Source organism: Schistocerca serialis, chromosome 1 (assembly GCF_023864345.2).
Source record: "Schistocerca serialis cubense isolate TAMUIC-IGC-003099 chromosome 1, iqSchSeri2.2, whole genome shotgun sequence".
Classification (NCBI taxonomy): Eukaryota; Metazoa; Arthropoda; class Insecta; order Orthoptera; family Acrididae; genus Schistocerca; species Schistocerca serialis.
In genome coordinates, this window is record NC_064638.1 from 804,752,957 (window position 1) to 804,769,157 (window position 16,201).

The 16,201-nt window shown below is 41.6% G+C and overlaps 1 protein-coding gene across 2 annotated transcripts in view; it reads right to left on the minus strand.

Moving 5' to 3' along the window:
- The window catches only part of LOC126484010 (colorectal mutant cancer protein), a 605,708-nt gene that overhangs the window by 43,053 nt on the left and 546,454 nt on the right, over positions 1-16,201 (minus strand). For both annotated transcript variants that reach the window (XM_050107334.1, XM_050107342.1), the window contains exons 5-7: positions 15,759-15,924; positions 15,537-15,682; positions 8,165-8,536 (exon numbers count right to left, since the gene is read on the minus strand). In XM_050107334.1, coding sequence (XP_049963291.1) covers positions 8,165-8,536; positions 15,537-15,682; positions 15,759-15,924 — 684 coding nt within the window. The remainder of the gene's footprint in view (positions 1-8,164; positions 8,537-15,536; positions 15,683-15,758; positions 15,925-16,201) is intronic.

Consider the following 16,201-nt stretch of genomic DNA (forward strand, 5'->3'; position numbering starts at 1 on the left):
TCTTAGAACACATACTGAGCTCAAGCTTAATGAGGTACCTCAAACAGAATAGCCTCTTCCACGCCAATCAACATGGATTCTGAAAACATCGCTCACGTGAAACCCAAATTGCACTTTTCACACATGACATGGTGAAAGCATCAGATCACAGCAGTCAGGTAGATAAAGTATCTTTTGTTAGCAAACACCTTCTATTTTTCATGTTCATAACATAACTTGAAAAAAGTTATGAACATCAAATAAATAAATACCACCTTTATATCGATTTTAAACAAGCCTATGATACCATCTCAAGAGTGGCACTGCAGAATCTAATGGAAGAGGCTGGAATACCTTATAAGCTCACTAAACTTACTGTGATGTAAGTGAAACCAACCGTAAAGTAAAAATACAGGGCAAAATCATCAGAGAAGTGGAGGGGAAGGAAGGACTGAGACAGTTATAAGTTAGATAGAGTTAAATACAAGAGGAGCCATTTTTAACTGTTCACTGTAGTGCTTAGCCTAGGCAGGCAATGTGGCATTCCTTGCACAAAACACTGCTGTGCTGGCCGATGCCTATCAACAACTGGAGAGAGGTACAAGGGAACATGGCCTTCAGATGTGCCACAGGGATGTGTGTTGCGATCTTTGCTATTCATGTTGTATATTAATGACCTTGAAGAGAATATTAATAGTAACCTCAAACTTTTGACAGATGACACAGTTATCTATAATGAAGTACTGTCTGAAAAAAGTTGCACAAATATTCAGTCAGATCTTAATAAGATTTTAAAGTGGTGCAAAGATTGGCTACTTGCTTTAAATGCTCAGAAATGTAAAATTGTGCACTTCACAAAATGAAAAGAGGTAGTATGCTGTGACTACAAAAACAATGAGTCACACATGGAATTGATAAACTCATACAAATACCAGGGTATAAGACGAATCTGAAGGGACCGAAAAATCAGGAGTTCGTGTTAAAAAAATTTGTGTAAAGTGAAAAACACAGATTTTAATAAGTATGCATGTACAGCACTACAGGAATGTATAATACACTACACTATCAATCACATTATTGTAGATTTATAACACTATAAAGTGATTGTAAAATTACAAGTACTCACAAATTATGTACATTACTTTCTTGGAAAAAATTCGATCATGGTTCGCTGATGTTCATGGGAACGATAATAATTTGTAATTTCACAACCAATTGTAATGATAGCGTCCATAAACCCAGCAGTGACGTTGGATGTTGAAGTGAACCATTCTAAACAGTCCAAGGCTGTAAACATCTCCTGATGAGTAGGTGGAATGGTATCCGTATTCTCTTCCTCTTCACTTTCTTCTGATGGCCCTTCTTGCACCTCGTTCACAGCTTTTGGCATCTCCGATTCACAGAAGCACATATGGCAACATCGTCATCTACACTAATGAATTCTTCGAAACTAATCCCGGGGTTCGCAACGTCCTGCAGAACTGTCCATTCATCAGGTGAAGTGGCATCTTCTAACTCGTCGACATCTTCAGTGTTGCTATGTCTCCAAGCTCTGTTAAAGCACTTCCCTATATGATGTGGCAATACTGAGTTCCAGGCTGCTGCGATGGCTTTTATTGTGTCAAGCAGATTCCAATTTGGGGTTGCACTGTTGTTTTCAGCAGCATGAATTGCAGCTCTTACAAGTTGCTTATGATAAGCTCTCTATATGAGAGAGATTATGCCTTGGTCCAAAGGGTGAAGGCGGCTTGTGGCGTTGGGTGGAAAAAATTGAACCTTTATGTTGGATAGGTTCAGATCATGAACGTTATGGGCAGTACATCTGTCCAATGTAAGAAGAACATGTCTATTTTGAGCAACCATTTGACTGTTGAAACGAAGAAGCCACTTACGAAATGATGTGCCATCGATCCAAGCTTTCTTGTTATGAGAGTAGATGCAAGGTAAAGTGTCCATATTTATGTTTTTAAAACAATGTGGTTTCTCGGATTCGATAACCCAGGGATGAAACTTCTCACTGCCATCAGCATTACAACACAGTACAACAGTCACACATTGTTTGCTTCGTGCTCCACCATGACACTTATCACCTTTTACCCCAGGGTGTGATTTGGAAAAAGATTGTAGAAAAATCCAGTTTCATCCATGTTAAACACATCACATGAGGCATACTTTTCCCTCACTCGGTTGAATTCATGCAACCAGTTGTTCGCACTTTCTTCATCTACTTTATTTGCTTCACCGCAAATTTGTACAGATGAAACTGAATGTCACTTTTGGAACCAATACAACAAACCAGCAGAACAACAGAAGTCTTCAATGCCCATATCTTTAGCAATATCATTTGCTTTTGACTGAATAACAGGGCCAGTTAAAGGTATGTTAGATGCACACATATGATTGAACCATTCTAGCAGTAACGTCTCGATGTCTTGATACTTGGCAGTATGAAGTCATTTAGATTTGTTTCCAGAAATTGATGCCTCAGCATTTATAATTTTTTCTTGATTCTTAATAATTGTAGATAAAGTAGATTTAGGTATTCCAAACTGCTCTGCAATTGCTGTTTTCTTGGTACCGCGGTCCACTTCATCTAGATCTTAAGCTTTAACTGTACATTTAGAGCTGTTTGTTTCCTCTTTGCCATTTTCGCGTGCTACGGTACCGGTTGGAACTGTAGTTTTTATTCAGTATTCCAACTCGATATGGCTATGACTAACAGAACACCTGTCAAATCTGGCACTGAGTACGTTCCTAAATGCTGCTGCACACATTATTGAATGTCTTACAATGTACAGCATACGCTGATTGTTGAGGTGATAATCGCGGCTACCGACCTACAATACATTAAAATCGGGCCAACAATAAGTATAATTAGCTTTGTAGCTGCATTTTCTACATTCATTTTGGAAAAAAAATTACGCTTTAGAATACTCTAAGGTCGGAAGTTTGTGTTACAGTGAAATTTAATTACGCTAGGAACTGAAACAGAGTTTGTAATTCGCCTTAACCGAAATTCGTGTTAACTGATAAAACATCCCATAAGAACCAATGTATTCCTGGTGGGACCAATATTTTTTTCGCATTAATCGCGAGTTCATCGAATACGAGTTCGCTCTAAGAGGTTATACTGTATACAAAATGGAATGATTACATAGGCTCAGTCATAGGTAAAGCAGGTGGTAGACTTCAGTTTATTGGTAAAATATTAGGGAAATACAATCAGAAGGGGATTACTTACATTCATGTAACCCATCCAAAGAATATTATTGCTCAAGTGATTGGATTCCGTGTCAAATATGACTAACAAGGGATGTGGACATTCACAGAGAAGGGCTGCACAAATGTTCACAGATTTGTTGACCAATGGGGAAGCTTCACACAGATGCTGAAGAAACTGAATTGGCAGACTCTTTAAGACAGACATATACTATCCTGCATTAATTCTGATGCTCACCCATCCTGCTCCATGTCCTGTACAGAATTGTCATCATTAGCAATATGCAACACCACACATTTTCATCCTGTACAGAAACTAAAATTTCATTTTTTCATCTGCCTCAAAATAAAATGGTTTAAGTATTTACTAATACTGGTTTTTAGTGACTCATACCTCTAAAAGAAAACCTTTTTTGTGTCTGCATAGGGAGGGATGCTTTCATTTCATGGTAGACTACACTTTCATGTTATTTACATGATATGCAATAACTGGGGACCACAGCTGCAATAATAATGTAATGTGATCTAATGTGCGCCAGTTTGCCTTTTTACCTCAGGAGGAGAAGGACTTACTACTGCCACTCGACACATATGGAAGTACCGGTACATGACCTGTCCTAGCTTTCAGAATTGATGGTTCCTTTCTTAAGGAGGAGAGAGCTTAAATTCATGTAATAAACTGCGAAGGATTGACTTGAAAACATGAGCTGGAATTTTATGAAAATTATGGCAGTGGGCTAAAACCAGCTTATGGGTCACACCAATTTGCTTATGCTGCACAGTCAAATGTAAAACATGAAATAATTGCACAAATTTTTATGTTAAGCTGGGGCCCAAATTTGGAGCCACACCTCTCACAAGAACACTATGGCAGTGAGCTATTTATGTATGCCTCAACTTACAGTTTCAGTCTGTGAGTACCTCTCTCCTGAAACTTCCAAGTCACTCTGTGAGAATCATATCAGCAAGGTTCTGGATAAAGTACCAGTCTGACAGAGGAAGCTTCATCACAGTATACAATCTGTTAAACAGCAAGAACCATTTGTGAATGGAAAAGTACACTTATTTCTGTAAATCAAAGACAAATAATAAAAATGACAATTCTGAAGAGCTCCTGTGTCAAATGCAATCCAATAGCTTAAAATGGACGTTTCAGTTTGGTATATCAAATTTAATACCAATAGAAAGTGATGAAGATTAGATGGGTAGATCACGTAACTAATGAGGAGGTATTGAATAGGACTGGGGAGAGGAGAAGTTTGTGGCACAACTTGACTAGAAGAAGGGATCGTTTGGTAGGACATGTTCTGAGGCACAAAGGGATCACCAATTTAGGATTGGAGGGCAGTGTGGAGGGTAAAAATTGTAGAGGGAGACCAAGAGATGAATACACCAAGCAGATTCAGAAGGATGTAGGTTGCAGTAGGTACTGGGAGATGAAGAAGCTTGCACAGGATAGAGTAGCATGGAGAGCTGCATCAAACCAGTCTCAGGACTGGAGACCACAACAACAACAGAAAGTATGTTTATCTCAAGCAGCATCACATAGATTACAGGGTATATGTTGCTGTTAATGATGAGAGTATATGAACTCCACAAGACGGAAATAAAACTATCACCTGTAGTCTGCATATGGTATTTTTTTTACAGCTGTACTGTGGTAACAACTTGGGTGTCATTTGCTTTATTTTTATTTCTGCTTTTCAAAGAGAGTGTAATTATGAGTACAACTAAAAAAAAAAAAAATCCACAATCATGCCCGGAGAACTGTGTCATACAATATGGTTGGTGTATCATCCTCTGCCTTATGGCGTAATTTGGATGCTGTATGGTGTAGCATGGGGTCAAGCACACCCCTCACCCAGACTTTGCTTTCCAGACCATGGAGTCACTACTTCCCAGTCAAGCAGCTCCTCATTTGGCACCAAGAGGCTGAGTGCACCCTGTTACAGTTCCCTTACCGATAAAAAACCCCTGGCACTATTGGGAACTGAACACAGGTCCTCTGCACGGCAGTCAGATGCAATGAGTACTCATCTATGGAAGTGGGTGATGATCAGGAGTTTGAGACAACAAAAGAACTTGCAAATGCCAGAAAACTGCATATCACTATAAATTTCACACCCATGTGTTGGTATATGGTGGCAGTACATGTGAGGTCAGAAGAAAGCTGATACCCAGTATTCCCATCGTCAACGATTACTGGACATAGTGAGTGGAAGGCAGCAAGTGTGCTAAAAAAGAGTGCCAAACTAGACAAGTGCACAGCTTTGTGGTTTTTGGGAATAAAGAATGTGTCCAAAGATGATATTCATCACAAAATATGCGCTGTATAAGCTGCGAACTATATTTCATAGAAAGGTGTGTTCAACTAGATACTGAAGTTCAACAAATGATGAGAATGAATCACAAACAAGATGCGCCCTGGTCACCCTGTGGAGTTTTTCCACTGATGCCACAGTGCAGTGTGTGGAGGAAATGATCCATGGACATCCTTGTGTACACCTGTCAACATGGAACATGCCTACGTTGGTTGTCATGAGACTATACACAACCTTCTTAATAAGCAGTTGAATTTTCATAAAATTGCGCATGTTGGGTGCCCCACCTGTTTACTGCAGAGCACAAATGGAACAGAATACCTTATCTATTCAGAATGTCATGTGTGGATGTCATACTGCCGGAATTGAAGCCTCATGGTGAGACTGTTCATGCAGCATCCTACTGTACCATTCTGTTGGAACTGTGTAAGGCCTTACACCGCAAATGACCTGACTCCTGACAGCCTACGTTATTTCTCTAGATGTCAATTTACACCCTAACACAGCATGACACGTGCAGGAACTATTGCAAATATTTCATTGGGAACACATAGAACATCCCTCATACATCTCCGACTTAGCCCCCCGTAATTTTCATCTTTTGGGTCCCTTATAAACTACACTCCTGGAAATGGAAAAAGGAACACATTGACACCGGTGTGTCAGACCCACCATACTTGCTCCGGACACTGCGAGAGGGCTGTACAAGCAATGATCACACGCACGGCACAGCGGACACACCAGGAACCGCGGTGTTGGCCGTCGAATGGCGCTAGCTGCGCAGCATTTGTGCACCGCCGCCGTCAGTGTCAGCCAGTTTGCCGTGCCATACGGAGCTCCATCGCAGTCTTTAACACTGGTAGCATGCCGCGACAGCGTGGACGTGAACCGTATGTGCAGTTGCCGGACTTTGAGCGAGGGCGTATAGTGGGCATGCGGGAGGCCGGGTGGACGTACCGCCGAATTGCTCAACACGTGGGGCGTGAGGTCTCCACAGTACATCGATGTTGTCGCCAGTGGTCGGCGGAAGGTGCACGTGCCCGTCGACCTGGGACCGGACCGCAGCGACGCACGGATGCACGCCAAGACCGTAGGATCCTACGCAGTGCCGTAGGGGACCGCACCGCCACTTCCCAGCAAATTAGGGACACTGTTGCTCCTGGGGTATCGGCGAGGACCATTCGCAACCGTCTCCATCAAGCTGGGCTACAGTCCCGCACACCGTTAGGCCGTCTTCCGCTCACGCCCCAACATCGTGCAGCCCGCCTCCAGTGATGTCGCGACAGGCGTGAATGGAGGGACGAATGGAGACGTGTCGTCTTCAGCGATGAGAGTCGCTTCTGCCTTGGTGCCAATGATGGTCGTATGCGTGTTTGGCGCCGTGCAGGTGAGCGCCACAATCAGGACTGCATACGACCGAGGCACACAGCGCCAACACCCGGCATCATGGTGTGGGGAGCGATCTCCTACACTGGCAGTATACCACTGGTGATCGTCGAGGGGACACTGAATAGTGCACGGTACATCCAAACCGTCATCGAACCCATCGTTCTACCATTCCTAGACCGGCAAGGGAACTTGCTGTTCCAACAGGACAATGCACGTCCGCATGTATCCCGTGCCACCCAACGTGCTCTAGAAGGTGTAAGTCAACTACCCTGGCCAGCAAGATCTCTGGATCTGTCCCCCACTGAGCATGTTTGGGACTGGATTAAGCGTCGTCTCACGCGGTCTGCACGTCCAGCACGAACGCTGGTCCAACTGAGGCGCCAGGTGGAAATGGCATGGCAAGCCGTTCCACAGGACTACATCCAGCATCTCTACGATCGTCTCCATGGGAGAATAGCAGCCTGCATTGCTGCGAAAGGTGGATATACACTGTACTAGTGCCGACATTGTGCATGCTCTGTTACCTGTGTCTATGTGCCTGTGGTTCTGTCAGTGTGATCATGTGATGTATCTGACCCCAGGAATGTGTCAATAAAGTTTCCCCTTCCTGGGACAATGAATTCACGGTGTTCTTATTTCAATTTCCAGGAGTGTATCAAGGTGGGCAGCACTTTGAAGAAAATGAGGCACTTGGGTATTGGATGTGACAGCTGCCACAAGAATGTTTTGCTGCAGGCTTTCAGGCTACCATCAGTGACTGAGTGAGTGAGTGTTAAAATTAAAAGGGAGAATAAGTTGAAAAGTGAAATAAATTTCTGGTCGTTCCTCACAGACTCCTGTCGCTACCCATTTTTGGGACTCATTTATTGGTTTACAACTTCACAGTCCTAAAACAATTTGCTCTTTTACATAAAATGCAGACTGGAAATAGCAAGAATAGTGGTCCCAAATTAGCATACTGCAATATTTTGTTTAGGGACATTTTTAACAGTGTTAGTAAACCACAAAGATTAACCAGTACAGTAGTTACTGAGTAGACTGCTGCATTGTGGTAGCAGACAGCATGTGCAGTTGCAGCACATGAGATGGTGTTAATCAAGCAACAAATACGTGGCAAACATAGGCACTAGTAAAATATTCGTTGGGGGGAGAGGGGGGTGGGGGCGGTAGGGACATGGCCCCTTATTGGACCGACACCTGCCTTAAATAGACCCTACATGCCAGAAGAGGCTGCTGTGCAGGACACACCCACTCACCTTCTTGCGCAGGCGGTCGCGGTCAGCGCGTAGCGTGGCGATGCTGGCACGTGCCTGTTGCAGCTCGTGACCTTGCCGTTCGAGACGCTCTCGAAGCGCAGCAGCTTCTGCTCGCTGCTGCGCCAGCTCCTCAGCCAGCCCGGCCAGCTGCAGGCTGCGACATGACGTGCCCGCCTCACGGCTCAGCAGGCCTTCCCCCTCCATCTCTGTCTTCTGCTGCTGCTGCTGCTGCTGCTGTTGCTGCTGCTGCAGCTGCTGGACTGCTGAATGCTCAGGCTCTGCCAGAGGTGTTGTGTCTGGCTCGCCAGAGGTACAGTCCTCTTCATCTGGTGGATCTGGTACGATGCACGCTTCTTCGTCGGGCTCCTCTTCCTGCACAAAATACATTAAAACCATTTGCAGAAGGACTCACTGACAACAATCTGAATTAGAAGAAACATCAGCTCACAGACCACACTGGTCACTCTGTAGTGCTGTAGATGAAGTAAGATTGGTACCAGGCAGTCATGTGATCTTCCACTCCTGATATAAATCAATGTAGTGAAGTGGTGTATGTGTGTCAGTCAGTTGTAAGGAATCAGTGCAGTAAGATGATTTGATATTGAGAAGTGACAGACTGGCAGAAAGGAGCTATCACACCCATGGCCTTAGCATGAATGAGGTTGACTGATTTGATGGTGTACCAGCATGGACTGTCCAATAAATATACAAGGAATGGTACAGCACTTGCAGCTATTTTACTTGGCGTAAGAACAATGGTTGTAAAGGTATTCTAACTAACAGGGAATCTAACCCCAACAGGAATTTCTGTCAGTTAATGCAGATCCATGTCAACTAGTTTCTGAGTGAAAACTGCAAAGGGAGCTACATGCAATGAAGATATGGAATCGTGTACCTTGCAAAAGGCCACTGCTCATTGGGGACACATAGTGCTGCACATCTTCAATGGGCCAAAAAATACAGAAATTAGAGAGTAGGTAAATGGAGATGTGCAGTGTGGTCCAAGTCACAATTGTCTTTTCCAAATAATGTGAGGCATTTAGTGGACTGATGGCACAATGAGATGTTTGATCTGTAGTGTGTGGAGGGTGCAGTTCAGGCTGGAGGTTATTCAGTTACGTCTTTCTTACCATGATTTTGTGCACAGTGACTCACATTATGGTGAACATGAAATAGGATGTTTATTTCAACATTATATTTTTTATGATCTTTTTATCATTCTTTATGATGAGTACACAGTGAACACTCCCAGGATGAGTACACAGCCATGTAGACAAGGCTCCATGCATATGTTTGTAGTTTGATGAGGATTCATGCACCTTTAGCCCCTCAACTTGCCTGCTAGACTGCCCTGTCTTAATCCCAAAGAAAATGTCTGGGACTATTTGGGGCAGAGGGTAAAATGTAACAATCAGCATCAATGCATAAAATGTCTGAGGGTAGAAACTGCTATTTTTTTCCAAAATAACTCTCAGTTTAATTTCTTACAGCTCTTTACAGAAATTCTCTAAAATCTAAGTGACACGAACAAGAAATAAATCTGAAGTATAATGAACATGTGATTATTAACTTTACTACTGGTCTCAGACGCCAAAAATTCACAATAAACTTCATCATAAAATACAATCTCCATGTGAAGCAATTTATTTTTCTTCCAATGACACATTTTACTGCTGGACAAGAAGGAGCGGTGCGTTATTTGAGATTGTGGCCCAATGTAGTACTCTTTCTTTCAACCTAATATCAGGGAGATGGAAACATATTAATCTGTTTCCAATTGGGAATATCTGGGAAAGTATTTTCAGTATCAGCTTTGCATCCAAGGAAAACATTCCAAAAATATTTATGTGCAAAAGTCAGATCATGTTCGTTTGCCACTGTGCAGCAAATCTGCCTTGGAGCAAAAGTGGAAAATACACAAATGTAGTGATGTTCAGTCCAATATTCCAATGTAAGTTTCTGGATGTATGTAGATTGAGGCTATAGCTGAAATCACAACCAATGGTAGTCAAGTTTAGGTTTGTTCTGTGCATCTATGACATGCATTCTCCTAGCCAATGAGAGTTCAGCAGTGTTCTCAGTGCTCTGACATGAGTGTCACAGACAATGCTAGCATTAAATATGATCACAGCAAGTCATTTAGTAAAGTTTTCTTCCATTTGTTGCCAGTTGTTATTAGAGGTAAATGGCAAATTTTACGTTTTTCCCTCCTCTGCTCCTCTCCTTTCCACTCCCCCCCCCCCCCCCCCCCACCTGTCTCCACCAAAGTCTCCTGATCAGTGCCTGGCAACCTCATCCTGATGCCATCTAGGCCCCGCACGCACCGCCAGACTGCGCTCCTGTCTCCCCACACCAGTATCCTGCTATTCCTCCCCCTCCCTGCCCCATTCAGGATTCCTGCTTTCGTTCATTGCGACAGATGCATTCCAGCTGCAGCTTCCAGAGATTGTGCTCATGTGTTTGTGAGGTGCATATATATATGTGTGTGTTCATTCTGAAGAAGGCTTTGGCCAAAAGCTCAGTATGTAATAATCTTCTCAATGTGGTGAGCAGCAATCTATCCTTTTCATAATATAGTTGATTTCCAATCAGGAATTTCTGTAGTTACATAGAAATGTGTATTACTTACAGCACATGGAAACATGGCAAAAGCATTAACACATTTTTCGATGAAGGGCATGACCTACTGAAAGCTATAATTTCTGTAGCACTGGATGTAATAAGGGCATTAGCTCTACATCAAATTGCTTTCTATGGCCATAGGAAATCTGAAAAAGGGGAACAGATGCACAGTTTCTTAAATATAATAGACCTCCTCACCAGATATTATCCTCTTCTGTGGGAACATCTTTCAAATGAAATGATTAAAACAAAATATCTGAGCACACAAATTTAAAATATGATGATGCAACTATTAAATAGTAGGCATTTAGATTCAAGCAAACCAGATAGAAATGACTTTGAAATAAAGGAATCGTCTGTAGGATTTTTAGGAGCCATGATGCTGAGAGTATTGAAAAAGGAATAATAACTGATTTAGAGAAGATGAACACACAACTGGGTAGGTGCAGAGGTCAAGGATACACTGGTGCTACATACGGTATGTATATGAATGGCAAACACTTAGGTCTGCAATCAAGAATTAAGTCACCAGCTTCAAATGCTGAGTTTATACATCATTCAACACATAGTTTAAATTTGGTACTAAATGATTTTGTCATGAAAACAGTTTTCTGAGAAACAGTTTTACGAGAAAATGGTGGTTCAGTAGTAACAAATAAATGAAACTGTTGCAGCTGACAGATGTGTTACAATGACTCTGAAGAAACTGTGCCCAATTAGATGGCCTTTCAGATTTTATTCGTTGTTATTAATCAAACTGTATTTCTTTGGAAAATATTAACCTAGTTTCCAAACTACTGCAGCCCATAATGCTGATACTGCAAGAAAAATCTAGTTATCTTTACAAACAATTTCGAGGTTGTTGTTAAGAAGTGGAAGTACTAGTGAAAGTTTGGAGCATTGATCCTAAGTTGACCAAAAAAAGTACCCATAAAGAGGAGAAATATTTTTATGAACTTCCTGAAGATCATAGAACTGTGGATAAAGTAAAGTATTTACAAGTCACAGATTTCAGTGCTTCCATTGATATTATAATTCATCATTTTACCAGCCTACAGAATGTTAATGATTGTATGTCTTTCTTACATCCAGTTCATCTTTTTAAGGTAGGAAATAAAGATATTCAGAACATAGCAGAAAACCTAGTTAGAAAGTATGAATCATATTTTACCACAAAATATTGGTCTAATAACACATATGTTGAAAGAATTTGGAAAGAAAGGGAACTTTTTGTCAATTAAAAATTTTACAAAATTTTTGTTTGTTGAAAATACATTTCTTGTGAGTAGTCTCCCTGATCTGTGCACAGCTCTTCAGCTATACTTGACTCAACCATTTAACTTCTGCTAGAGCAGAAACAAAATTTTTCTAAATTGAAATTAATCAAAACATATCTTAGAAACTCAGTGTCTGAGTCCAGATTACATCTTTAGCAGTTCTAAGCACTAAACATGAAATGTCATTCTCTTAACATGGAAGTCAATGTCTAAAAATTTTTGAGTGCTAACTGTACGAGAACTGGAAAGTTGTCTTTGCTTTAGCATATAGATACACTTCATAAAACTGTGGGTAGTGCAGCAGTAAGTTAGGTTAGTTTACTTTACTTTTGACATGTATTGTGGTGTTTGAATGTCTAATATCTTTACATTTATTCTTTGAGATCTATCAGTAAATATGATTCCAAAAATTTATTTGCAGTGGGGGGTCTCAAAACTTTAGTTACACCACTGGGTCATGCATGCTTAAAAACCGCAGCAGCAGCAGCCACCATTGTTGTATTGTCACTATTGTTGTTACTATTAGTACTGAAGTAAAATCATGACAAAAACCAGACATTAAGGAAAACAGAAACGTTAGGGTGAAGAAACAGATAAAAAGGCTTACATATTTAATCTATAAAAGGACTCTATTTAGTAAACTAAAATCATAGAACTTTGCTCAGTGTAAAAATTTTCTGAAAATGTCTATTGCACAAATATTCAAAAACAGGATACAGAAATGTGGAAAGCTGTATCACCAAGAGATCAACTTTTAATTATTACTCAAATTTTGCAAACAGTACATATTACTTTTATTACAAATTAGCTGAGTATCTGATGTTGTCCAGGTATGTATTTATTCCAGCCTTCTATCAGTTCATCTTCTCCTTCCCCCTCTTTCTATCAATTTCCTCCTCCTCTCCCCTCTCCCTGTTCATCCCTCTCCTGTCCGTGTCCTCATCACCTATCTTTGTCCAACTCCCCTTCCCACCTCTCTATCCGTCTCCTCCTCCTCCTCTCTCTTTCATCTCACCCACCTCTCTATCTATCTCTTCTTCCCTCCCCCCCCCCCCCCCCTTTCCCTCTCTGTCCATTTCCTTCTCTTTCCTTTCTCTGTCCATGCTTTCCCTCTGCTCTCTCTGCCTATCTCCTCCTCTTCCTTTCTGTCAATTTACTCCTTCTCTCTCTCTGTCCAGCTCCTCCCCTCCTAAAGCAGACATTGCACACAGAGAAGTATAAATGTAAGTGCATGACAGACTGACAATAAGGGGCAGACAGGTTTCGCCATGCCCATAGACATATGGTTTGTGAAGTTTCTGGTTTTGTTGGTGTTTTGTGACAGACTATTCAACATGTCTATAAGCAGTGGTGTAACACATGTACCAATGAAACATGATGTCAGAATTGTGACCAGGAAAAGATCCTGCCTGACAGGGACTGGATAGGCATTTCATGGCTTGTGAATCAAACTCACTTCCAACGCCAAAATGAATTGCTATAGGCAATATATGAAGGTTATCCAGACCTATCAGCAAGAGAATATTGTAGCAGGAACTGCATGTAATGATCATCTAGGGTTGGTCACCTTGCAAGAACCCACTACTCACACAGGCAAATAAAAGTGACAACAGCAACGTTGACTGGGCTGGAAGAATGCATGACTGGTTTTCTGAACACTCCCCCACCCTACTGCAACTCATTTTTTTTATTTCTTTGCAACATGATCAACTACATGTGTGTGTGTGTGTGTGTGTGTGTGTGTGTGTGAGAGAGAGAGAGAGAGAGAGAGAGAGAGATTTAGTGTAATGTTTGTGTTGTTTGATGATGACAAGTGAAAGGAGAGGATGAAACTCTATGCCAGCACATAGCACCAAGGGTGGGCTGCCACACTTTATATCCCCATCCAATGGTTGGATCAACATCAACGGTGTCACATGCCCTCACTTCATGAGATACTACAGAGATGTTAAGTACTGAAACCAGGACACGGGCCTAAAGTCTGGTGATCAGGAACTTAACGCTACCACCTCTCCTCTCCTATCCTTGCCGGCCAAATACGGGCAGTGAATTTTTATTTATTTATTTATTTATTTTTCCCCCACCACTTGGGTTCAAACCAGGTTACTTCAGCATCAACTGCAACTGCACTAGTGTGTGTCAACAACCTCGTCCATGGAGGCAGGTATTACATTTCAACTGGCATGACTTGAGCCCCCACAAAAAATCTGTGGGTCATTTGAAACAGCATGAAAAATGCTGAAATCAGAAACTCACATTTTGGTGGAATTATACAAGCAGATTCTCAGTGAGTGGCTTAACCTGGATGTGATGTATCTTTACAACATTGTGGACTCACTTCCTAACTGAATCCAGACAGTTATCAGGCCCAGGAGCGAAATTACACGGCATTAAGCAATGCTTGTAATGATTTCTCTAGCGATGAGGAATTTTTTGTCCGGTGAGCTTACTTCAACCTTATCTCTAGGGAATTTTGCTTAGCAGTTTCATTCTTGTGCACTTCAACATCTATGACATCATATCTCCTGAACAATGAGCCATAAAATGATATAATTTTGCAAATACATCCAGTGTTATATATGTGAATACTCTCTACAAAATGTTTTGCAAATAGAGTTAGTAGTAAAGATATAATAAATGCAGTTTTACTGCACAAACAGTGAAAATGTAAAAAATTATATACGTTTTTTTTCCTTTCATTATTATGTGCGCGGTGCTCCCGAGAAAAACTCTCGCAAATGTCTTAAATGCATAAAGTTTGGTGTAAGTCACTAGTGTCCTCATTCTCAAACACTGGATGAATATACTCTGGCTATTTGCACATCGTAAGCTACACTTATTTTTCAAGCTCACCCCCATGCCTTTGAGAGGTAGGTGGTTTTCATACCCACAGTGGTTCTTTCCAGATAGGTTAGTGCAACATATCCCAAGTTTGGTTGAATTTGATATAGTGTTTTAGGTGGAGAAGTGGAAACGACATACCACTTTTATGATACTATGTATCACTTTTATGATATGGATGTGGATGTATGGGTCTAGCGCATTTATATTTGCGTTAACATTACAAATGTAGCTCAAATTTAAAGTTGTCTGTACTGCCATTCCACTTCCTGTTCTGGTGAAACAAAGTAATCGGTAAATTCATTCTGCATTTCCTTGATTGACGGTGGCCTATTATATACGTTTAAGGGGTTCCAATGGTACATTTGTTTTGGCTTACTTGTCTTTGCATCATTCTGTTTTTTTGTTACTGACATTTTTGACAGATATTTGCAGCAAGAACGCAACAAACTGTTCCCACTAACTTGCAAAACCTACTTCTGCAAGTTGACGAAACTTGCGGAGGTCGACTTGCTGGGGGTGTCTCCATGTCATAGAATTTGGAAAAATAGCTTCTAAGCAACTTGCGGAAGATTACTGGCCAGTGGACACACGCTTTAAGACAAGAAGCAGGCCTGCGGGAGACAACTCACATTATCTGCTTGGTGCTCGTTGTCTGAGTTGCTGGAGTCAGGGTCTCCAATCGTGCGGTCGGGATCTTGCAGCTCTGAGTCGTCCACCAGGTTCGTGGTCGAGCCCTCCGCGTCGCGAGACAGGTCTTGGTCCTCATTCTCGTTTTCTGTTCCAATGGAAATATCATTAGATACAAGGCAGAAACCTACGACCTGTTCTAATACGATCACTCTTGCCCTTACCCGAGATGACATCTTCTTCTTCCCGTATCACTAGTGATCTCTGCCTCTCGATCTTCCGCGTCAGCTCTGCGATGACCGAATGGAGCTCTGTCAGCCTTTCTTCGTACCTCTGGGCCTGCAGTTCAGCTCTCTCCTCTGTCTCGGCTACCAAACGCAGCTTCTCCAGCTGTCAAAAGAAACAAACAAAACCATTATCAGAAAAGTATACACCCTTTAACGGAAGCATTTTTTGTGGCAACTCAGCGAAGCAAATTTTTTTGCATCGAATTAGAATTGTGATCAATTTATTATATTTTATTTTTTGATAATTTTATTTTTGTGATTTACGTCTAAAAATTATGGTGGTAAATATATCACCACAGCACTTTTTTAAACCTTACATTTTCGGTGGTAAACCGATTTTCCACTTGTGAGCTTTACACTTTGGTGGGAAGAAGATATCC